Genomic DNA, 25420 nt, shown 5'->3' on the forward strand with positions numbered 1-25420 from the left:
TTCATAGTGAACAGGAAACACCACCTACCAGACAGGAGCCCAAAGTTCACCCTTCCCTGTCCCCTGAGGCCCCTCCTGAGGCCTCAGGCCCACTGCTTCCCAGGAAGCAGGACCCCGCTTCCTCTGGCCTGGTGAGTCACTTTCTCTCTGGTAGAGGAGCATCCTCCCCAGCTTCCTTGTCCTAGAGGCAGACCAGGCAGCTCCCTTCCGTGTGTCAGAGAGGTGACTCTTCCTCGTTGGTCTGTGACTATTAGCAACTTAACCTCTCTGAGCCTCAGTATTGGCATCTGTAAATGGGGATTGACAGTATTGTCCTCAATAGCTTTGTTGAGAGAATATTCCATGAGAGAGCATATGCTACGTGCCTAGCACAGAACCTGGGCACAGTAGGTCCTTAGCAAATACTGCTGTGAATGAATGACCACGGCTGATGCCGCTCTCCAGACACAGAGGCCACACCTGGCCTGGACTGGCCCTAGACTGGCACTTCCTCAGGTCACCTTTGCTTGGGATTTCAGGGCCCTCATCTCATAATTACTGTTCTGTGGGCCCATACGGTAGCCTGCTATCCACAACTGCCTTTGCTGGGGGCACAGACCAGGCCCTCCAAGAATTATATCCGCCTTGGGCTGGTGGATGCCACCAACTCTTGAGCCATTGACCTGAAGAAGCACTCTGACTGCTAGGAGGCCTGGAGCTGGTGTGATAACTTACCTCTTCTTATGTGAAACCTCTCTGTAAGGTAAGGTATCCAAACCAAGATCCAAGAAGCTCAAGGCTTTCCGTGGGCTAAGGAAAGCCACTGACCAAGAGACAATATGGGCATAACCTTGGTTTCCTCCAGCCCTCAAACCACTATTCCATTTCTGGCCTCAGATATCATCTGTGGATGAAATGAGGGACAAGCAATGCTAGAAATAACCCTCTGAGAAAGAGACGGGAGAACAGACCATTTTCCTTTTAAGTTCCAGCCTGAGGTTTTGAAGCTTAAGGCACAAAACCATGTGAAGAGCTGCTCTTTTTAAAAAACATGTTAGTTTATTCCACACATTCTGATGATATGCATGAGACAGAATTGCAAAAATAGTTAATCTGTCCCTTTTTTTATTCAGAGAGTGATCTTTTTTCTGTGACCACTTATTTAGAATTTTCCAGTCCTCCTGGCCTATGACTTTTTTCTCCCTGAGTTACATTTCTCCTCCCTTCTTTTAAAAGTAATGAATCTTACCCTTGCCACACAAATTCACATATTTTTGTAACCAAGATCAATAGCCAACTTTCTTCCTAATTTACTTGAAAAAATGTCACCTGGCCTCGGGAGGTGGCAAAATCTTTTAATGGAAGGCAGACTGTCCCTGGGGTCAGAGCCCTAAGCAGGATAGTGCCCTGTAGATATTCCACCGGGAGAGAAACATTAAACCAAAAGCTTGAAAACAACTGTAGATGAAAAGATAGACTTGAGTCTGAGGAATCTAAGCTAAGGTAAGACTTGTTTCTCAGTATTTCCCCCCTCCCTGACCCCTAGGGCAGAACTACCCTTTGCAAATGCAGTGGGAGGTGTTAAAATAGTCGGTGCCAGGGTCTTCTTGTTAACTAAGGATTCATAATACTTCACCACTTTGGTTTCCTAAGATGACCTTGGGGAAGTACCCCCCCAGGACTTTCTAATCACCCTCACTTGATTTCTTCTAATTGTATACAATTGAATCTGTGGGGAGGGATATGGGGTAAGTGCATTAAAACACAACCATGTCTGGACATTGTACATCTTCTTATGTAATTGATGAAGTTGTCATTATGAAAGTACTCAAATAGCTAAGCATGCAGGAGGGACACCTTCAGATTAACTGCTGAGTTGCCTTTGCATATGATAGTATTCCCCAGTTTAGCAAAGCGGCTCAGCCTAAGAGGAAAAGTCTGGAGGCAGAAAAGTATGCTCACCAATGTTCTTCGTTCCCAGTTGAGTCTGAGTAGAAAAACCCTTCAAGTATGAATTCTTTGTTCAGCACCCTTTCCACAGTGAAATATCTTGCGTCCTCTTCTATGCTAAAGAATTTACATGGAAGGCAAAAGAAGCAGGGGGCAAAAGAGTTGTGGGCCGTGTGACTGAAGGTATGTGGCAGTGGCCAATCTGGACTTCCTTTCTGGTCTTAGAATAGCTGGCTGGTGGCATCTGGGGATATAGCCCCACCAGAAATAACTGAGGCCTTGCATTTAGATGTTACTGAAATACAAGTAGATGCAATCTCTGAGGAGGGTAATAAGAATGCAACAAGTGGGACTTCCCTGGCCGTCCAGTGGTTGAGACCTCTTGCGCTTCCACTGCAAAGGGGCTCGGGTCCGATCCCTGGTCGGGGAACTAAGATTGCGCATGCCACTCGGCACGGCCAAAAAAAAGAATGCAACAAGTTATCGCAATCCTGTACACTACCTGGAAAATTTGGATAATGTAGTGTGGTATTGCAAGGGATAGAGAGTCCTCCTATTGTGAGTTTAACACCGGCTTTTCAGGGAATAGACAACTTCCATCTGAATCATTCTTACAAGCTGAATTTTATTTTTACTAAATTATCTATGTTAAAAAAAAATCTGTGCCTGGTGTGGAATTTCACTCCATCAAGTGTTACAATGACTTTTTCATTTTCATTACAAGCAGGAGATTGAATGTAGGACACGTGTTAGGAAACATGGCAATAAATTAGAATATAATTTACAAAAGCAAAAAAAAAGTAACAGTGTACCACATTAATACTGAGTATAAAATAATAAGCAACAACTAATCGCAATAATACAAAGGTAATTTCATTCTGTATTATTAAGGATACCTATGTGACATTCACTCAAATAATAAAATTCTTAATGAAATGGACTGTTTAAGGAGTCAGTTGGGTACGCTTACCTTGCCTTTTTTGGTGGGTCTTATGCCAGTGGCGGATACTGCTCTCAGCCACGGGGTACCAGTTTCCTTGGGGTTCCCTAAGTAGCCTATATATATTTTGGAGGGCCAGCCATGGTGGCTTAGCATCTGCCGACAATCCTATTGTTATTATTTAGGAATAGAGCATCATGTAGCCACGTGGTTGACGACAGAGTAGCAGCAGTATTGTGATGTGCTGTGGAGTATGACTTTTCCTCACTCAGGTTTAAATTCAAGGCCAATTGAAAGTTTAGTCCTGTTACACATCCTGTGCTTGGTTCCTTCTAGAAAGGTAATCTGATGCTGTCCCCGGGAGTTCTCTGACCCCTGGCCTTGGTGCCGTTGCACACCCCAGAGGGACACGTCTGCCCTCCTCTTCTAGCACCAGTTGGGGTGCTGCACGGGGCTCAGGGGTATGGCCCTCACCATGTTAGCTCCCGGGTGAGGGGAAAAGTAGCCTTTAGTCAGTAATGTAAGGAATCTTTTTGAAATAAAAACATAAGCTGATATTTACGTTGGAGAAAAGCAGATCCCGATAGCAAACCTATGCCTAAAATGCCAGAGAAACCAACCATCTTTTGTTCGCTTATTTTATTTCACCAGGGCACATTAGCACCAAGTTAAGTGCTCTTTGCAAGGGGCCAAAGGAGGTCAGTGCTGGGGCCGTGCTGCTTGTGGCTGCCTGCCCTTCACTGATGGCTTGAGGTGGCACTTGGGCTATCTTCCAAGGCAGCAGAGATTGGGGTCCTGGCCACTCTTGTCTACTGTCAGTCGCTCTCTCTGGAAACTCAGGGACATGAGCTGTGGTGCTGAGAGAGAAAGCAGGCGAGGAGACTCAGATGATGGCGACTGAGCGCACAGAGCAACAAGCGTCCCGTGCTGACTGTCCACAGCAAAGCTGACACTTGGTTTTGAAGTCTGTGAGTCTCCCTTCCTGAAAAAACCTAATCAACCACTTTAGGTTATGGTGTACGTGACACACCTGACATGTTGTTTCAGAGCACAGTGATGGATTTAAGCCAGACATACTCTTTAACTGCAAGTAGTAGCTTTACAGAGTAGCTGTTTGGTTTGAGTTTGAGGCGTTGGTGTCGCAAGGTGCACGCATGTGCAGGACACAAAACACATTCATCAAGATCCTGCTGCAAGTGTTCAAGTACAAAATATTCATATAAGCAAGTACCCTCTTTTTTTTTCTCTTTTTTAAAAATCTCACTGTCAAATCTCTTGATGAGTGTGATGTGGACTGGGAAAATGTGAGCTTAGTCAGTTTAATTTAGGTGGACTTGATTCTAGAATTTGACTTGCCCAAGAAATTGGGTTTCACATTTAATTGCCATTCAGAGTATCCATAAAAAATACAAAATACTTGGTTGAGTGACTATTAAAATGATGCTTTATGATCTCTAGTCTTCATGAGTTTTTCTTCTTTGGTTATTATCCCTTGCCTACTTTAAAACTTACAGAAATAGCACATCTATGTGCAAGCACACTCATCTACCCACACACTCAAAAGCGCTCGCACACACACACACTTGTTCTCATATAAATAAATGCCCTTCTGCCATATCAAAGAAGGGACATCTGGAACCCATCGTAATTGTCAGCAAAAGGGTCTGCCTGGTTGTCACTGAGCCAGTCTATCTTTTGCATGGTATCATCTCAGCAAGCTCAACATGCATATGCAACAATCCAATAGGGCAGAAGCCGTTCTGTGGCTGGAGAGGATGTAAACACAAGTGAGTTGGGGGTGACTCAAATAAGAACTGAGGCATCCTGTGTGATGGCAGCAAAAGGCCTGGTACTTCAGTCTCTACCATACCCCAGGTCTGGCTTCTGCATGAAATTGAAATGTTTTTCTCTTAAAGTTTTAATGGAAATCTCAGCTTCACTTGCACAATGGCAAGTTAGCCACAGTCTTTTAGCAGTGAATTTATAGACTTGCACAGCTGCAGTAACTGATGCGCTGCTTTAAACTAAGTCCTTCATTGTTGTTCAGTTTAATATAGTTTATATATGGCTCACAGCAGTGTTCAGAACAGGGGGATTATTCCTAAGGAAATTAAGTGGAATGAAGAAAAATAATACAAACTTTCATTACTTTTGGTTTATAATTGCTCCTTAAATTACAGTTCAAAGCCCGTTTTAGAATTTAAATCATGGTGCTGTTGTAGTGATAAAGTATAGTAAATATTTTTAAGCTATGACTTAAGATTTCTGAATCTTCTTTACTTCCATAGTTGACCAAGTCAAAACAGCTACATTTTTAAACAGTTTTAAATACAAATGGATTCAGGGTCATGCTAAGTCCATAATAAAAATTATCTTAATGGTCCAAGGAGGTAAACAGGCTATTGGACTTACTCGAAAGAACACAAAACGTTCCACAGTAAACAAGTCTCCCTGTGTTGTTTGGATCTCTCCAATCTGGCATTCCCTCCTAATACCGTGTCCCAGCACTTTGGATCAATAAATCCCACTTCACAGAAGTTAAAATAATATTGAAATCCTGTCAGCTAGGGCTGACCAGTGGTTACGTTTTCCACAGGGTAATGCATTTGCAAGGACATCAATCCTCTTCCTCTGGGTGGCTCTCTGTGATGGATGCATTTCCACGATGAAATGACAAGGCGCTCTCTCTGGCTTTCCATGGGTCAGTGTCCTTGGCAGGTCTTACAACACATCTGTCTGAAGTATGCTCTACTGCAGAATTTGAACTTCAGCACCAGTGGGCAATAAGCCACTTTGTTCACATCTTTGCACTCTAATGAGTGAGGGCAGAAAGGGGAAAACAATTAGAGGCACATAAACAAGTACATAAACAATGAGCCTGGATGTCCAGCAAGGACCACCCCCTCCCCCCGCCCCATCCCGCCTCCTTGGGCCAGTGCACCTTGGCTTTCACATTCATGTGGTTTTTGTTTTTGTTTTCAAGCATACCCTGTCTGGTACACCCTACCAGAAATAGTCTTTTGATACATTTGAACACAAATTAAAAAAAAAATGATTGCAAGGCTTTTCTCCCAGACTTTTATAAGTATGGTGTATGCCCACTGTGTCTTGAAAGAATTACCATTTGTTGGGATAAGTGATCACTTTAGACAGCTTGGAAACATGAGTCATTTTTCTTACAGCGCTTTTATTGCTTCTTTCTCAAGGGTTATTTTATTCAGCAGTGCAAGGTTATCCAAAATCAAACATGAGTTGCATTGTTTGATACCAAAGTACACATGTCCCAGGAGAATCTCTGCATCTGTGGGGTGTGGGGATGGGCCTCGGTGAATGAAAAGGATTGCTGACAGTGGCCTAGATTCAGCAACTACACTAGACAAAGAGGAAAACTTTGAGGGGTTGGCCTCAAATGGCAGCAGTCTGTGGGTTATGGAAACATGTAGAAATGTCTTTTTTTAATTTGGAAGTGAGACATGGCCTTCTTTTTTCCTATGTGTGTTTTCTTCTCAGTGCTAGAATTGCCACAGTTGAAGTCTGCAGTTCTTGCAGCCAGAAGGTGAATAAATGATTCTTTCTCCACCTCCCCTTGAGGTTGGTTGCACAAGATGGGGCTGAGGGGCCAGTGCAGAAAAAGAGACACTGACCTTTGATTCTCAGAAACCCCCGCCACCCCCTACAACCTCACTACTGCTAATAGTGACATTCCTCTCCAGTCCTCTCTTCAATTTTATCTGGGGATTTTAAAATACTTTGTAAATCTAGTAATTACGTTTGCCTCCCAGAATCAAAGCTCCACCCTCGTTTTTCCAGGTGGTTATACTGAAGCATCCTGGGTAAACTGTTTAAGGTAATTAGAATCAGGCAGAACCCTGGGAAATGTTCAGTGTAACAGTGTTGTTGTTGCTTCCTTGTTTATCTTTCCTGGCTTCAGAAATCCACTAAAGTTCTAAGAGATCATGTACATGGTACATGAGCCATATGGTAAATATGGAAAATTAAATGCAAAGAAATGGGAAAGGTTCCAGTTCTTATTATTAAAAAGTAAGGAAACAATTTTATTGATCTCACTTTCAAGGCTCTTTTGGTGAAAGACTGAAAATTTTAAACTGTAACCCTTACTCCTCTGAAAGCATAAGCTCTGCCACCATCGAACTCCCTTACTTGAGATTTGATTTACAAAGAGAATAACAGAAATTTGAATAGAAACTTTCTACACTAAGATTTTCAATAAATTTAAGTTTTGGCTGAAAGAAGGTAGGAGAGACATTAAAAATTTCTTTAAACTTTGTAGTAAAAAAAAGAAATTGGATGATATTTGGTGAATCAAGCTTGAATTTGAGGTGAAAATATCTCCATATATTTTATTTTATTTTTTCCATATATTTTATTTTATTTTAAAATTAATTAATTAATTTAAAAAAATTTTGGCTGCATTGGGTCTTCGTTGCTGCACGCGGGCTTTCTCTAGTTGCGGCGAGCAGGGGCTACTCTTTCGTTGAGGTGCGCAGGCTTCTCATTGCAGTGGCTTCTCTTGTTGCGGAGCACGGGCTCTAGGCGCATGGGATTCAGTAGTTGTGGCGCACAGGCTCAGTATTTGTGGCTCATGGGCTCTAGAGTTCAGGCTCAGTAGTTGTGGTGCCTGGGCTTAGTTGCTCCGTGGCATGTGGGATCTTCCTGGATCAGGGTTCGAACCCATGTCTGCTGCATTGGCAGGCAGATTCTTAACCACTGTGCCACCAGGGAAGTCCCCATATATTTTAATTTGGAAATCACCTGTTATTTTTTTCCCCTCTCTGTCATGACCAGTGAAAAGTAACCAAAAAAAGTTTAGACTAAGAATATTTTTGTGGGAAAAAAAAGTTGTATCAGTGTTACCTAGAGGAATATATTGTCCAGATAATGCATTTATTAAAATGATGAGAAAAGCTAAGCATAAAGGATGAGGACAGCTGACACATATTACTCATCTTTAATTTCAAATCACCATCCTAATGGGGCAGCCCTCCAGCGGAGACTACCACCATCATGCTCTGTTAACAGGGCTTGGTGGGACTGCTTAACGTACCAAATAAACTTTGGCTTTGGTCTATTTTGCTAAAATATAAAAATGATTTAGGTGATAAATGGATAGAGGATGACTGGTTGTTTTAATAGTACAAGGAACTAAAATTAGAAGCCAGGCTGCTGGGTTTAAGCCCAGCTTTACCATTTACTAACTTTATGACTCTGAACAAATTGCTTAACTTCTCTGTGCCTAGGAGGTTAAGCATCCTTATCTGTGAATAGGGAAGACGAGTGTTCCCACTCCCACATGTAGTATGTGTATCCCATGATATCACCTGGCTCAGTGCATAGAATGGTCATTGGCTCTCAGTAAGTGTAATATACTGAATTACTATTATCATTATCACTATTAGTTATTATTACTACCTGATGACAGTAAGTTGTGCTCTGAATTTCTCCACAAGCATGCAATATTTAGATTACTACTGAGAAAATGCTGTCCTATAGACACAAGTCAGTTTGAAGACAAAACAAAGACGAATATTTCCTGAGGTACAACTTTATTGGGAGATTCGTTACTCCGTTTTTGGAAGAGTTTCTGAACCAGGAAAATTCTGAGATAAGCAAAATACAAGAAAATTCACAGATTTTTCTTTTGGATTTAGACTTTAGAATCTGATTAAATAGTAGATAATAAATAAATAAATATTATAAAATAAATAAAATAATATATATATATTTTATATATAAAATATATTATATATATATAATTTATATATAAATTTTTATATAAAAATATATTTTATATATAAAATAAATAAAATAAAATATTCATAAATTATTTCTTCCTCCAACCACCCCCTCCATCCACCCATTCAGGCTATTAAATACTCAGGGATTCAGCTCCTTAGGTAGGTGCTGGAAATGAGAAGCCTCCTTTGCATGCAGAGGCCCCAGCACAGCCCTTCGGCCAGGAGCAGTGTCCAGTCTAGGGGCCAGCTGGAGGCCAGCTGCCAGGGTGTCCCCCTCTGAACTTCCCAATACCTCTTTTAAGTTTGTTCTCAGCTAACTTGATTCCAAGTAACTTGATTGAAGGCAGGAATTCATTTGGGTCCTAGGAGCAGGATCAAGCTTAGGGAGGTAGGGACTGCTTGTGTGTGTCCCAGGACCTGAGAGCACCAGTGGTGAGGGGTGGCAGATCTGGGGGTGAATTCTGGCACTGCCTCCTCCCAGCATTTGTTTGTCCTCGGCCAAGTGACTTCACCTCTCTAAACCTCAGTTTCCTCATCTGTGACATGAAGCCCATAGGATGTTGTGAGGCTTGTATGAGGTAACACCTACAGCACATGTGTGGCCCTGGCACAGAGTGAGCACTCAGTTTATCAGCTCTTGTTACTGTTACCAATAACACATCTGAGAACAACCATCCTGTATTATTTCTCCGGGATCCCTGTCAAAATATATATAGGCTCTTCATTGGCACACATAAGCAAATTAATGAAAAGATTTTAACAGAGAGCAGGTAAATTATGATGAGATAGATAGGGAGAGATCTGAGGGAAGACCCAGGGTTGAGGACTGCCAAGAAGATAATGGGCCTTGATTAGATATTAAATGGTGACTCTTGGGCTGTAGAAGGACACAGCCTTGACGGAGTGTAGGGGGCTCCCATGAAGGAGGGGCCCTGAGGAAGGTCCCACTCTTACTTCTTGGTTTTGCTGTCTAGGGACTGCCTAGACTGGAAGAGTCAGTCTTCAGAGTGATGAAAACCTACTCACCAATGACTGGTCTTATATTCTTTCAGTCTTTTAACTCCATGAGAGATTAATCTAGTAATGATAACATTAAAAATAATTTATCAAGTGCTTCCTATGTGCCAGGCATTGCCTTAGGCAGTTTTACATATTTATATATATTTAATCGTTTTAAGTATATAAAATGTCAGCTTTACACAGATGGCAAAACTGAAGCTCAAGGAGGTTACGTATGAAACTCACTATGGGTCACACAGCTAGCTAGTCTAAGAAGTGGGACCAGAACTCAGGTTTGTCTGACTCCAAAACCACTCTATTGTGGCAGCATTCTTGGCATCTTAATGCAAAAAGGTTTCTGCCTGTCAATACTTCTTATTCTTGGCTGATACCCCTGATAATTCAATCTTTGGGGACATCCTTATCAGGAGGTTTGCTCTGCCACCTTAGAGAAGGGGTAAATATTTTTTTAAAGGGGGGGTTCTAGGTCATGAGCATTCAGAATAGCCTGAATACATTTCTTCAACTACCCCTTTTTCTCCCTAGATTTTGTAAAATTACATGAATGAAAGGTAATTTTAACACACCAAGAAGTTTTAAAGCCCCATTATTACAGAAAGCTGAGTATAATCTTAAAAATATCAGTACAAGCTTTAAATTATATTGGTGCATTCAGCCCATGTGTCACTTTTTTAGTTAGCTAGAGGAATGACCTGATAAGCCCTTGGATTGACTCACTGACATTTTGCTGATGTACGTAGTTGTGAGACCTTAATTATAAAACTTACCATTGACTAGTCTGTCTGCCTCATCCCCAAAGCCCATTTAAAATATTAAATAGCCTCTTCACTCCTACCCTTCAGCCAATACACAATACAGGTTACATTTGTGATAAAACCATTCTGGAAAAGTTGTGCATAAATTAAATCACATTTTCCCATTGAAATCAAAACAATAACAGACATGCTTTGATTGAATTTCTGAATGATCCTCAGTTGGTATTGATTTCTAGCTAATATCTAAAATATCTAAAAATTGGTTTCTCTCTACCCAAGTAATACATAATCTGCACGTAAACAATTATACTAGGAGAGCTCTTGAAAGGAATCCTTTGGTTTAGGTAGAATTTTTTGTAATAATATAATCACTTTGTAATTGATCTATTTTGAAGGTTTGATTTTTACTATCATGTTTTCTCCACACAGATACTTATATCTACTGCTTTTTAAGTAGCAGAATCTGAGCCAGCAGGGTCAAAGATTTTAAGATGAAGGAGCCCGATTTTCTCTTGTACTATCTTCATGTACCAGTTAAGTACTCTCTAGGGAGGAGAATGACAAGATACTCTTTCTACCTTTTTTCTTTGGAGTCTATCAGAAGGGTGAGAGGTCCTTACTGTGCGGTTTCTAGGAAATAGTTTGTGGACCTAACTAGCCTCTCCTTTTTTTAAATCTCCTCTCACCTCCCTGCCTGAAAATAAAGTTTCACTTTATCCAAGGCTAGAGATTTCTGGTGGGAATGACAATTTATGGACTATTCCTAAATTTTCTCAGAGAGACTTAGGGATGTATCAAGGGCTGAAAGCCAGCTCATAGGCCCTACGATGTGAACTAGACCCATGATTTAGAATCTTAAGCAACTTGCCAGGTATGCTGGAGTGGGTCTCACTGGTAATCTGGGTTCTGGTAGAGTTGAATGATAAAATTAGACAACCTGTTTCATAGGCAACACATGAATCTACTTATCATTGAAGTGCTGGTGAGTTTTTCCCCAGGTGCTTTACATTAATATTTCAAAACTCTGACCTAAAAGACATGATTTCAAAATACTCACACTGAACACAGGCTTATGAATTTAGAATGCAATTGGATTGGGATTCATTGTGACTTTGATGGCTTGACTTAATCCCCGGAGTATAAGAGCAACTGTATTTATTTCTGTAAATAAACTGTATCCATTTCAGAAAATGTTGCCAAGCCTGCCTAAATCATATCAATGGAGGAGTTGGGATACACAGGGACATAGCCTTCCATGACCAAGTTGGACCATTCAGCATCCTTCTTTGGAGAATGCATGTTCTCTGTGCCTGTAAGTTCTTTCTGAAATTCAGAGGTAGAGCACAGTAAGCAGAGAGTTATGACTCTCACCTAAGGGTCTATCCTTTGGATTACAAAAGTACAACCAGCTGTACCTCTGTCAAACTGCCCATGGAGACGCAGAGCCTGGTGAGAAGTGAGATGGTGGCAAAGGCTGTGCATGTGCATGTGTGGTGCAGGAGTTGGGGGCAGGGGATGTGAACTCAGCAGACTTTTCCTGATGAAACTGTACCTGAGTCCTTGATATTTTACATATTCAATCTGGAAAAGGATGAAATAACATGTTTTTCTTGGGAACCTGACAGTATTCACTGCAGTGGGAACAGTCCATTGACTTTTTACCCTTGAAGCAAGGTGATATCAACTATGGAACTTTATTCTGATTCCATCCTACCATGGACTAAGCCATTTCTTTCTCTCTTTGCTTTCTTGGTTTCTTCTTACCCAGTCTTATTCTCTGGATGCCACCCACAGTCAACTTGAGGTGCTTTGATCCCAGTACAAATCCAGGGTTCCCTCCAAACCAGACAGCCGGGAATGAAACCCTGAATGCTAAGGTGGATTATGACCATTTTAAAAAATGGCAACAAAAACGTCTGGTCTTCCTCACCTCCTTGAAATCAAAGTTCAAATGACCTTCACAATTCATTCCTTTCACTGATTTTAATACATCAGCAGCCACCTTAAAACCCATATTCAGTAGCTGTTTTGTTCCATGGCTCTCAGGAGATTTCTGGAGCTACTTAGGCTCTCTCAAAATCATGTACTTGAGGGAGACTGAGACCTGCCAAAGCCACCGTTAGACAACCTGGTCTGGTAAACCAATGTATACTAACCACACCTTTCCTGCTCATCTTTCCACACCATGAATCATTATTTGGCAGCAATAAATACTGGATGACAGAATGCCTTGTGCTATTGAGAAGCTGAAAAGACTCACCATATAAACTACAAGGGAACCTGAAACTGAATAAAGATGAATAAAATGGCATTTGGGATAGAAATTCAGGTGAGCTTGAGTACGTTAGTCTCAGCTGCCAGATGTACTTTAAAAAATTACTGAGTAGTATTTCAAATGCAGTGATACCCAGTGTGTCTATAAATCACTCTTAGCAGCAATGTAGTGTTACCCTCATCAGTGGCAGTCTGTTAAGATCAAGCCTATAATGGCTTCACTCTTAGCCGAAGGCTTTCAGGAATAAAAAGCTAAAGTAGATGTTAAACATGGCAAATTATATCTTCCTTCTTCCTCCTCCTAGTTCCCTCTCAATATTTACTTTTAATTTCTTGATGCTCCACTTCTGATTTTCTTTCTCTTACTGTCCTTTGCTGCCTTAACCTTCCATTTATTCAATCTCTCTCTATTGTTTATTTTTATTTTTTAAAATGTTATTCAAATTCCACTGTTTTATTATGGCTTTCAGGGACTAATGTGCTTAATTTCCATATAGATGCCTAAATTCCTCACCATGATTAATAGTATCCAGTTCCCTAAATCTGAAACTTGGGAGTCATACTGAACATTTCCACATCATATTCTCATCCCTATGTCCAATTGTTCATCAGGATCTTTTTATTCTCCTTTCCATTTTATTCTTTTTTTCCAATTCATTACCCTCTCTTTGATCCTTGCTATATCTGCCTGAGTTCAAGCCTTCATCATCTCTAGCCTGGACTCTTAGAGCAACTTTTTAACTCTTCTCCCACACAAGGCTATCTTTCCTCTGCCCCTTTATACACCGGCCAGCCTAAGTATGTCACGCCCCAATTTCCTTCACTTGTTCCCAGAACTGGTGGATAGAGTCCTAACTTCCTTCCACTGCATCCAGGACCCTCCAAACCAAGTCCCTGTCTCTTTCTTTGTAGCCTCATCTCTACTACCTGTTCATCTGCCACCCTCTGCAACCATACTGAACTATGTTTGACTCCACAGCCCCGTGACTGCACACAATCACCTTCTGCCAGCAATGCCCAGCATTTCAACATCTTCTTGGCCAACTGTTTCACACCTTCCAGTGCCCTGCTCAAGCTTTCCTTCTCCATGATGTTTCTGCTGAATAACCCCTTCCTCTGTGTACTCATGGTAGTTTCCTTCTACCCCTATTACAGTACTGCCCATATTGTGAAAATTATTTGTTTGCATGTTGCCACCCCTCCTAAACTGTGCTTCCTTTGAGGACAGGAACCTTTCCTAGTCTCAGTGGCTGGCACATGGTAGGTAAGTTTGCTAATTAAATGACTTTACGGTTGGATGACTGGAGAGAACATTTTTTAAACACCATCACCTTGCCGAACGGACAGATAGATATCTATGTGACAAATCAAGTTCAGTAAAATGTTAACGGTAAAATCTAGATGGCAGGTGTTCACTGTAAAATTCTCTCAACTTTGCTGTATGTTTGAAACTTTTTATTATTTTAATAATAAGATATCAGGAGAGGAACCATCTCCTAAACTTCAGTAGTTGAAACAATACTCAAGATTCTATCAGTGGCCCGTGTTACCCATAAAGACCCCACTGAAAGACTGTAGTTTAGATCCCAAGAGAGCTCTGTTAGTCCTACCCTGTCTTGCTTGGAGTAGAGGTGAACTAGTTTCTCAATAGCCTCCTTTCCAAGAGTCAAGGGAACCTGATTCTGGTAGAAAAAAAGGGGTCCTCTTCTACGTCCTGCATTAACCAGAACCTGCTCCTTCCCCCACAATTGGACTTTCCTCCCAAGTTCCCCTTTGTAAGAGGCACTTCCTCTCTCCCTGATCTGATTTCCAGAAGCTCTATCAGGTCACTCTCACATTACTTTCATGCAAGAGCCTCTTCTCTTTTAAAATCCATGTTATCTGCCCATTTCATATCTCTATGGATGACAAGTTATGACTTCAATCCACTGTTTCATCCTTTTTCTCAGGGTACACACTGGGTTTTTCCAACTACAGATTACAACTGGCTCATAGACCACTTAGTCTATGAAGCTTGCCTTGATCCAAAATGTTAAAGTCATCAGTCATTCCTACAAGCACTCTTAGCACTTGTGTAAACCGCTCCATATAACACATTCTACCTTGCTTTTTAAAAAAAAGAAGTATCTTCCCCGTAAGACTACGAACTTATAAGTGTTTTGAATTTTCCATAATAGACGGCAGAGGCTGGCCGCAGCAAGCATTCAATAAGTAGCTTCTGAATGAAATGAACGGATGGTTTCAGGTATTTAAATATATTCAATATATGCTATTGGGAAGCTAAAGAGAACACAAAACAAGTTACAACAGATATACTGTTTCCACTTTAATTCTAATTTTATAAAAGAGAGTGATCGTGTCTTAAACGAGTCAACAGCTTTAGGGAATAACAATTCTAAGATTAGTCAAACTTTGCAGGATTAATAATTTCCTAAAAGTTTCCTCCTTTACTGAGAAGGATAAAAATATTGTCCTAACTGCTTACTTCAGATTAATATTAATAAAAGGTGATTTGGCCAGACGGAAATGACTATGAGGTATTTCTCCAAATAATCCAAGAAATATCAGATTAACACCTATCCATTTTAAGAGAATTTCTTTAAGGCAGAAATAAGTACAGTTGCAAATGATATTCTGCCCACTATAAAAAGAGCACTACATTTTCAGCTGCAAAGCTTATGTATGATAATTACCCACTATAGAGAAGTGTTTGGAGAAATTATTAAAATGGCCTAAAATGAAGTTATGAACATAACTTCAGCATATATTATTGTGGGCATGTCAAAAAGCCAGTTCTGGGACTTCCCTGGTGGCGCAGTGGTTAAGAATTCGCCTGCCAATGCAGGGGACACGGGTTCGATTCCTGGTCCGGGAGGATCCCACATTCCGCAGAGCAACTAAGCCCGTGTGCCACAACTACTGAGCCTGCGCTCTAGAGCCCATGAGCCACAACTACTAAGCCCACGTGCCACAGCGACTAAGCCTGCGTACCACAACTACTGAAACCTGCACGCCCTAGAACCCACGTGCCGCAACTACTGAGCCCATGCCCCGCAACTACTGAAGCCTGCGCACTCGAGGGCCCGCGTGCTGCAACTACTGAAGCCTGCGTGCCTAGAGCCCATGCTCTGCAACAAGAGAAGCCAACACAACGAGAAGCCCATGTACTGCAATGAAGAGTAGCCCCCACTCGCCACAACTAGAGAAAGCCCGTGCTCAGCAACAAAGACCCAACGCAGTCAAAAATAAATAAATAAATAAATAATTAATTAATTAAAAAAAAAAAAACCCAGTCTTTCAACAACGATTAAGACTTAAACTTTTTCTTTTTAATTTAATTATTTTATTTTAATTTTGGCTGCGTTGGGTCTTCGTTGAGCGCGGGCTTTCTCTAGTTGTGGCGAGCAGGGGCTACTCTTCGTTGCGGTGTGCGGGCTTCTCGTTGCGGTGGCTTCTCTTGTTGCGGAGCATGGGCTCCAGGCACGTGGGCTTCAGTAGTTGTGGCTCACGGGCTCCAGAGCGCAGGCTCGGTAGTTGTGGCGCACGGGCATAGTTGCTCCGCGGCATGTGGGATCTTCCCGGACCAGGGCTTGAACCCGTGTCCCCTGCGTTGGCAGGCAGATTCTTAACCACTGCGCTACCAAGGAAGCCCCAAGACTTAATCTTTTGACAGTCATGCCAGAAGTGTCTGTACTTCATAATCACAAGCTCTGTTTTCATGTTAAAATTCCTGATTTTAAAGAGTGAATTACAAATAGCATATAAACGTAATTGAAAATGACACGCCCTAGGGCTCTTCCAAATCTAGGTTCAAATCCTGACTCCACTACTTCCTACTCTTGTAATGTGGGTAAGTCATTATCTCTCTCTGCGCCTTAGTTTCCTCAGCCAGTAATACCAACTCTCGAAAGGTTGTTATCACGATTATATAATACACACAGATATTTATGTATATGAGATATATAAAATGGATAATAAATATAAAGGGCCTAACATAATACCCAACATAGTTTAATATGATAGTTATATCCTCTCTTCCACCTTAACCTTTTATCTTCCAACTCTGAAAAACAGACTCCCAAACCCACATGACTGAATGCCAATAATTTACAATACATAAAGACTTGTTTGCTACAAATCTTAGAGAAAAGATATTTTTAAAATTTAGATCATTTAAAGAAAATAGTTTTGCTACAAAAAGTACTTCTGGGGCTTCCCTGGTGGCGCAGTGGTTGAGAATCTGCCTGCTAATGCAGGGGACACGGGTTCGAACCCTGGTCTGGGAAGATCCCACATGCCGCGGAGCAACTAGGCCCGTGAGCCACAATTACTGAGCCTGCGTGTCTGGAGCCTGTGCTCCGCAACAAGAGAGGCCGCAATAATGAGAGGCCCCGCGCACCGCGATGAAGAGTGGCCCCCACTTGCCACAACTAGAGAAAGCCCTCGCACAGAAACGAAGACCCAACACAGCCATAAATAAATAAAATAAATAAAATAGTGTTTAAAAAAAAAAAAAAAAAGACCTTCATTTAAAAAAAAAAAAAAAAAAAGTACTTCTGTTTGTCATAGATTTTGAGCCCTTCTCAAGAGAAGGAAAGCTAGATTTCCAGAACATCCGTTACCAAAGGGAAAAAAAGGAAATGGCACTAGAGCCAGAGATTTTGCAAATTAAAATTCTGATTTTGAATTAATATAGGGTAAGGCTTTACTTCTTTGAAAGAGTAAGTTACACAGTAAGTATACTGTGTTGAGGCTCAGATATAAGAACCAGGCCACTTGCAAAGATCCAAGTTTTCTGCATCTTGTCATGCAAGATGATTGCTCTTCCTAAAATGAAATTCCTTATGGAAACATTGAAAAATAGGATTAAAAAAAAATCCCTCAAACTGGATAGAGCTGATCAAAAGAAACAATTTCTTTTTAATAGAATAATGACCATATCATTTTCATTTGAAAAGTAGTCACAAATTATAGTCAGCATAGCTCTTTATTTTTGTTTTATTTGTTTTTTAAGCAGAGTCCGATGGCTGGGTTTCTTACATAATTAAAATTCATGGCTTCAGATGTTTGTATACTTGATCATGCTTACATTTTCATGTGAGAAGGCAGTCTGAACTTCCTGACTATGCCGTATTTGTCTCTATACTCCCCATAGTTTCTGTTATTATGCCTTGCACATAGTAGCATTCAGGAAATTTCAATGAATGCTTAACTGAATAAACAAAGTACCTTTATTTAAATAAGATATAAGAAAATTCAGGATTTGAATGGGCATCTGCTGTTAATAAAGGGATTTCCCCATATATAACAAAGAGAAATTTCAGAGTCTGAAGACTTTTGTCCTCCTATATAAACAGCTATATATAAAAACATTCTTCTATTTTTCTTCAAGGAGAAAATTAGCATTTGTAACATAAGTAGTTTCAAACATATGCTTTCATTATATGTATCACAAGCATGAATTTTAATCTTTACAACAGCAGAGGTCCGTTGTTGTAGCCAAAAAGAAATAGACGTTTTCAGTTTTAAGCTTGGTTCATTAGAAATCATCTCTATCTTTCTAGCACAAGTCAAACATAGAATGCTGAGTTGGACAGAACCTTAGAGATTATCCACTCCACTCCCTCATTGCATAGGTAAGTAAACTTAGCTCCAGAAAAGTTGACTTAATAAGGTCATGCAGTTAATGGAAGAGTCTGGAAGAAAACTTAGGTTTCCTGATTACATATCCAGTATATATGTAGCTTTCACAAATGCTCTATGCAGACACACTACAACAGTGGTTTTATGGGGCTCTTCGAACTCTGGGAATCAGTATAGGTGAATCACTAGAGACCAGAGGCCCCTTACCTTCTATACTGGAGGTACTGGGAAACTTACCTTCAGTACTGGAAATGGGGGTACTGTCACATTTGCTTTCACACTGCTGCATAGATGGAGGTCGAACAGTTTCTGGACAGTCACTCGATGCCTGTCCAGTGTAGGAAAGACATTGCACAGTCCGCATTTGCTGTCCAAGTCCACACTGAGCAGAACACTAAACCAAAAGACAGGGAGAAACAAAATACTGATCTCAACAATTTTCAGGAGGTAAAAAAGATACTATGTCATTTCAAATACCATAGATATTAGCTTTTAAAGCCCATATGTAGTTCACCTTGGAGAGATATATGATTAGGTCGTTCTATTACAGAACTGGTTTGGAAACTCAAGGATCATGTTATTGTCCTAGAAAATGGAAGCAACTTAGTTTCCAGAGACAACAGATGGAGATTTCTTGGGCTATTATTTCAACAGTTCCAAGCAGTGCTGGTGAACTTAAATAAGAGTATAATGAGAAAATATTTGTGATGAAGTAGAATAATCAGAGCTTCTAGGGCTGGGACATCACTATTGCTGCCTATTTATATATTATAGATTTGTGGGAAGACAACCTGATGGTCTATTGGAGTGCTCTTAATCTGATCAAAATATTAGTTCAGTATAACAGCAGTGACTGCTGTGGGGCCTGGTGATGGGGCCAGTTTGAAAATAAAAAAAAAAAGAGCATAAATAAGTACCTTGAGTTTTGTGAGGTATTTTCAGTCACACAAATCTGAGACAAATGTGAGAAGAGGTCTGGTGTTAGCCAATTAGCATGTCTCTCTCCCCTTTTTCATCTATTTGGGGATTCCGTTACTTTAGAATTGAAGTTACCCTCTGAGGGGCTTAGTTTCAGCTGGGACTGATCAGCTGTCCAGGCTGAAGAATAAAGCTGTGGTCTATTCTTTGGGCCTGCCGCCCAGAATACCAGAAAGCCTGTGAGATTTGGGATCAAAGGGATGAGGAGCTAATTGTGCGGAAGACAGGTGATGGTGATGTTTACAAGGTAAACAAACCGAGGCCCTGTTGGATTTATTTGCAAAAACTCTCAAAGAACTTACAGGACTTGCAAGGATATTCACAGATACTTTTAAGTTTCTAAATACAGAATGAAAAATAAATGCACCATAAAGATGTAGTAAAGCATCTTTGAAAATGTATTTTCACTGGTTAATCTCAATTTTAGGAAACGGAATTGAAAATATAGAGGAGAAGAAAAGGACTTGACAACATTTAAAAGGACAATCTCAAACTGACAACTGTAAATTTGGTGAAATTATCAACACACAAAAACTTTCAAATGCCCTTTATATAACAGTGAATTGCAACAAAGAATATATAAGAAAGGAAATTCCTAGCCGGTTTAAATAAAAATCATAAGAGCATGTCTGTACTGATTCTTTAATAGCATCATATCAATTATAAATTGTGAAACTGTCACACTTCTACAGAGAAACACTTATTGCATTCAATGCTTACTTAAGCTTATGATGAATATTCCACTTGAGCACTTTGTAAATCAAACTAAATACTGTTATACAAAAGCAAATTATTAATTATTTGTTGGACAATGCAAATGTTAATTATTTTATGATCATACTTCTTTTGTTTCCCCACAGGGCTGAGCACAGAGCAAGTATATTTATTTGCCTTAATGGAGACTGAAAATCTTTGCCCGCTCCCCAAAGAGTCTGTAGATACTGCTGCACTCTAGCAACATTGAATTTTGGCCATAATTTTGGTAACTACTTCTATGAAATGCCATTATTAATAAGTAATGGCAGGCCCAGAGCACAAACAAAATCATGCTGGTGTAGTTATATGCCACTATGATTTATTTGGGTCTCAGATATTAGAAAATGACCAGCTCAAGGTTAATTATAAAGCCACAGAAAAAGGGCATTGATTCATTAGAAATTTACTTTATGGAGCATTATTTTTTAACATAACCCAATAAATTTCCTTTTTGACATTCAAAAGAACAATACTTAATTTTCCTTCTATCCAAATATATCGATTTGCTTTTAAAGGATTTAAGGTGACCTTCAGCAAGATAACACAATTTAAAACTGAGAAAGAAGAAAGAAAAAATAGGAATTGGAACATAAAATAGAAATGAGTCCAATCAATATAAAAATACACACTAAAAGCCCTATATACCCCTTTCCCAAATTCATAGTGTCCATCAGCTAAATCCATTGAAGAATAAGTATTAATAACATTTCAAAGATTGTCAATCATATTATCAAGCTAATTAAAACCTCCACATCTTTTCTGTGAGGTTAGGAGAAGTCATTTTGCAAGTGGGAAAATTAAGACAATGGTGTTGTTAACTGATTTGGTCTTGAATTAGTTGAGGGAGTTGGCACTAGAATCCAAAGTTTTGGTAGCTTGTTCAAATCTCTGGCCATTAGACTATTTCTCTTTAATTTTAAGTTAAAATGTTAGAATCCAAGGAGCAGGTGAAAGTGGGAAGTGTGCAGGTGTGGGAGGAACATGGCTCAGTGTGTCTCTGTGTGACTGCTGCTGCCTATGCACTGTCTCACACTCACATCTCATACCTGGATCTCTATGTGTTGTGACTCATCTCTTGAGCCCCTACAATGACCCCATCAGGAACCTCAAGTCTCTCAAGGTGCTGCTTCAGCAGGAGCCCACAGTCCAACTGCCCTACCTGGCCCCAGTCTCCGGTCACCCAGCGAGGAGGAGGACAGCGGCCCAAACTGCAGCGGATGCGGACAGGCGGTTTGCTCTCCTCGGAACATTGTGCTGCTGGGAATGTTTTAGAAAGGTCACTGCTCTTGCACAGAACAATCCGATGCTTGAATCCTGGACCACATTTGGGAGTGCACTGTAAATAAAACAAATACTAATGAATAATGATAGTCTAAAGATAGAGAAGAATTTGAGGAAAGTCTTTCTCCAAGTAAATGGCTGTTTGGGTAAACAACATACATACATACTAAATTCTAGGCAAAGTCTTACAGATATGAAAATTCCTTAAGTTTTTAAATAGAAGAACTTTTATCTTTTTCCCTAAGGTCTTTAAGAGCTAAAACCAAAGTTTGCTTTTCTTAGCAGTATACTTTCTTCTTTTATTGTGTGTAGGCTTATTCCGTGATTCCTCCCTATTCTTGGCCATATTCAGTTGTGATAAGATTCTGCTAATTTTTGGAATGTGGAATCCTTGGTTTCTTACTTGCTAGGTGTAGTCTTCTGAAAAGAATTCTTATGTTACTAGTGGACCATCAGGAGTTGTCTTTGTGAAGCAAGCTAAGGTTTGATTTAGATGTGTACAGTTGTCCCTCAGTATCCGCAGGGGACTGGTTTCAGGACCTTGGAGGCCACCAGAATCCATGGATGCTCAAGTCCCTTGTATAAAATGACACAGTATTTGCATATAACCTACACATACCCTCCTGTATACGTTAGATCATCTTTAGATTACTTATAATACCTAATACAATGTAAATGCTATGTAAATAGGTGCCAGTGTACGGCAAATTCAAGTTTTACTTTTTGGAACTTCCCGTAACTTTTCTCCCAAACATTTTCAATCTTTGGTTGGTTTGAATCCATGGATGTGGAACCCAGAGATCTAGAGGGCCAACTGTATTCTTAGAGTGTGCTAGCTAAGGATACACGATCACAGGTAAAGGTTTACTGTACAGGAAATCTCTGGACATTTGCTTGTCCATCAGTTAAACATAATGAATTTGGCTGTTCTTTAGTTGGACCAGTCTGCTCTTCATACTGAGGAAAAGATCCTTCTTCCTATGTCATGAAGTCTATTACTTACCTCTTTTCCAGGTTAATTGGAGTGCTCTGTTCTAGAGCCACCTATTCAACGTGGTGCCTGACTGAAGTCCTCCAGCTTTCTCCCCTGCACATCTGAGCCCTTCCTTATAATCTGTACTTCTTCTCAGTGAAGTGAGAACCTTACCCACAATATTTTGAAGCCCTGTTTCTATACCTTTCATTCAAAAGCCATTTCCAAATTTCCTACAGGAACTACACTAGACCGGGGGAAGGGGAGACATAAGAATGAATAAGTCAGTCTGTACCTCAAGGAGCTCACAGTTTTAATGTAGGAGATAGATATGTGAACACAAGGTTAAGTAACATAAAAGAGGATGTAAGAATATATAAATTCTTGTGCCCCTAATCATCAATTTCTTATTTTATAATTATGTATTCATAAGTCTTCTCATTCCTACCAGACTATAAGCTCCTTAAAATTACTTCATTTCTGCTTCATTTTCATACACAACCTCACCCCCATCCTCAGGATCCAGCAGAGGGTTTTGAGAAAGCACTCTATAAATATATACCCTCCTTTATTTGGGAAGATGACGGTTTTGATTTACTTTTAGGTAAATCAACATGTACTAGTTGTGGGATGGGAATGTCTTCATGAACAATGTACACACCCCTGAGTGGCTCTGTCAGGGGTAATCCTTGAACCTGGTTCATGTCATAGAAAGAAAGAAAAATATTAAAATTCTTTCAGGTGTAAATCAAGGATCTCATGAACACTCTTCATCACAATGAATGTGGTAACAGAGGGCATTTCCTCCAACTTAGAAAACATTACATTAAGATGCATTTTGAAGGAGAATAACATCCAGTTCTTTCCAATATGGTTCCCAAAAAGGTTTTAGTTAGGGATTTAGAAATCAAGAGAGAAATTCCCGATCCCTGTTATTATTTTTCACAGCCAAATCAACATCCTTATTTCTAGCTGCTGCCTCACTCTACCCATATAACTCAGTCACTAGGTTCTATTAATCTAAGTCATAAATCTCTCTCACATCTGTTGATTTCTCTTTGTCTCCGCTGCCACTAACCTTACTACAGACAAACATCATTTCCTACATGTAACATTGCAATGGCTTTCTAATGGGTCTCCTGTTTCTTGCTCTTGCCTCACTCCAATCCACTCTCTAAAGCACACATCCAGTTATATTCTGCTCTGATTTTTAAAAAAAATCCTTCAGTGGTCTTCAAGATAAAACTTCAAACTCTTTAAATATGCTTACTATACACTGATAGGAAGGCTCTGCTTACCTCTTCAGATTCACCTCTCCCTACTAAACAAGGTACAGTATTCCTAGTGCCAGCCCAGCGCCAGGCACAAAGCTAATGCTGCTGCTGCTACTACTATGACTACTGCTGCTATTAATAATGATAATATTGATAGCAGCTGCCAATTAATAAACACTCTAGATAGCAAGTGCTGTGCTAAGCGCTGTAATTCACACAGTCTTCACAAAAATCCTGTGAGATGACAATTATTATTCTGTTTTTAAAATGAAGAAACAACCTAGAGTAAGTGATTGGTACAAAGTCGTGCAGTGTTTAAATGACAGACCTAACATTACCACCTACTGAGTGCATGTTAGACACTACACCACGTACTTTGCACATATTATCTCATTTAGTCCTCAAAACAACCCTGTCACTTTATATATCAAGAAACCAAGACACGCAACCCTATCTTGCAATCATGCATTCTGTAGAATGAATAAAGCCCTGATTCCAGTCTCTTGAGCTTGTCCCACTTGTGTCTGGTCCTCTTGACTTCTCACCAAGTCTCTTCCGCCGTCCACCAGTGTTAGAAGACACAGCCTTAGAGGATTTCTGTCACTCTCTTAATGCTTAATATTATTACTGATAATGATAACACCACTACCTTATATTCCATTAGAGCTTCACAGTTCACAAAATACTTTCCATACATTATTCTCATATAAGTTTTTGAGTCTTGTTACAGGAAAGCTTAAGCAACTTAATCGAGGTTAGGCAGACAGCAAGTGGTAGAGCTGGAACTAAATCCTAAGCCTTCTGATCTATACTTTAGCTCCTAGCATTGGCAGAAACAAAGTCTTGAGAATACATAAGAACTATTAATTATTATAAAAATAAATGAGATAAAGTACAAGAGGATGGAAGGGTATTTCAGACTTTAGAGACAGAGGCAGAAACACCTAGGATGTACAGGGAATTCAGTTTAGTATTTAGTATTCAGTTTTAGTATTTTGAGGCTACGATTAATTTTCTATATTGGGAAAATTTACTGAAAAAGGCACTTGTGCCATTCCCCTTCCCTCTTCGCATTTTTAAAAGCATATGTATGTATATTAAAGCCTGGGACAAAAAAATGTCTGTCTGTGTATAACTGAGTCACTTTGCTGTACAGCAGAGATTGGCACAGCATCGTTAACCAACTCCACTTCAATACAAAAATTAATTAAAGCCTAGGACATAGGTCTCTCGCTTATTCTAATATCCTTTTCCAGTAGCAAGAAGCTTCTGCTATTATTTGAAGACTGCAGTAACATCTAGCGGTCTTTCCTAAGAGCCTATGCCAAAGTCCTGCTTACAGTTCTGGGAGGCAGACAATGCAAAGACAGACAATTCATTCATCTGTGTCTGAGAAGTCCCCAGGGAATCAAAGACAAAAAAACAAATAAGATTGACGATACTAGGGAGAAGAATAAAAAGAGAAAGCAACATTGAAATTTATTAAGTGTCAAGCAGCATTCTAAGTCCTTTGCATGTCACAATCTACCTAATCTTCATGGAAACCTCACGAAGTGCTGTTTTCACACCAATTTTACTAGTGGGAAACTGAAGTACTGAGAAGTACAGATAAATTCAGATGGCAGCTCTGAAAAAGATAATGCTCTGAAAGATAAATGTACAAAGACACAAACCCTCTGTGGGACAATGTGAAGTTATACGCAAAGCTTAACATATGACATCTTCTATTGAGGCAAGAAATAATTAAGAAAATTATAGCCCAAGCTCCACTAAATAAGTCACAGATATTCTATCCTATAGCACTGGAAGTAGAGATAATCAACTGGATTCTCAAAATAGTG

At 40.0% G+C, this 25420-nt stretch overlaps 1 protein-coding gene across 4 annotated transcripts in view; it reads right to left on the reverse strand.

Annotated features, from left to right (window-relative positions):
* Window positions 1-2540: 2540 nt before the first annotated feature.
* Window positions 2541-25420, reverse strand: part of ADAMTS6 (ADAM metallopeptidase with thrombospondin type 1 motif 6) — a 271152-nt gene continuing 248272 nt past the window's right edge. For 3 of the 4 annotated variants that reach the window (XM_036849413.1, XM_036849410.1, XM_036849411.1), the window contains 3 exons: window positions 21211-21387; window positions 18555-18711; window positions 2541-5681 (listed from right to left, as the gene is read on the reverse strand). In XM_036849413.1, coding sequence (XP_036705308.1) covers window positions 5572-5681; window positions 18555-18711; window positions 21211-21387 — 444 coding nt within the window. In that variant the 3' untranslated portion in view covers window positions 2541-5571. The remainder of the gene's footprint in view (window positions 5682-18554; window positions 18712-21210; window positions 21388-25420) is intronic. The other variant, XR_005019513.1, reaches the window with a different exon arrangement.

Source organism: Balaenoptera musculus, chromosome 3, assembly GCF_009873245.2.
Source record: "Balaenoptera musculus isolate JJ_BM4_2016_0621 chromosome 3, mBalMus1.pri.v3, whole genome shotgun sequence".
Taxonomy (NCBI): domain Eukaryota; kingdom Metazoa; phylum Chordata; class Mammalia; order Artiodactyla; family Balaenopteridae; genus Balaenoptera; species Balaenoptera musculus.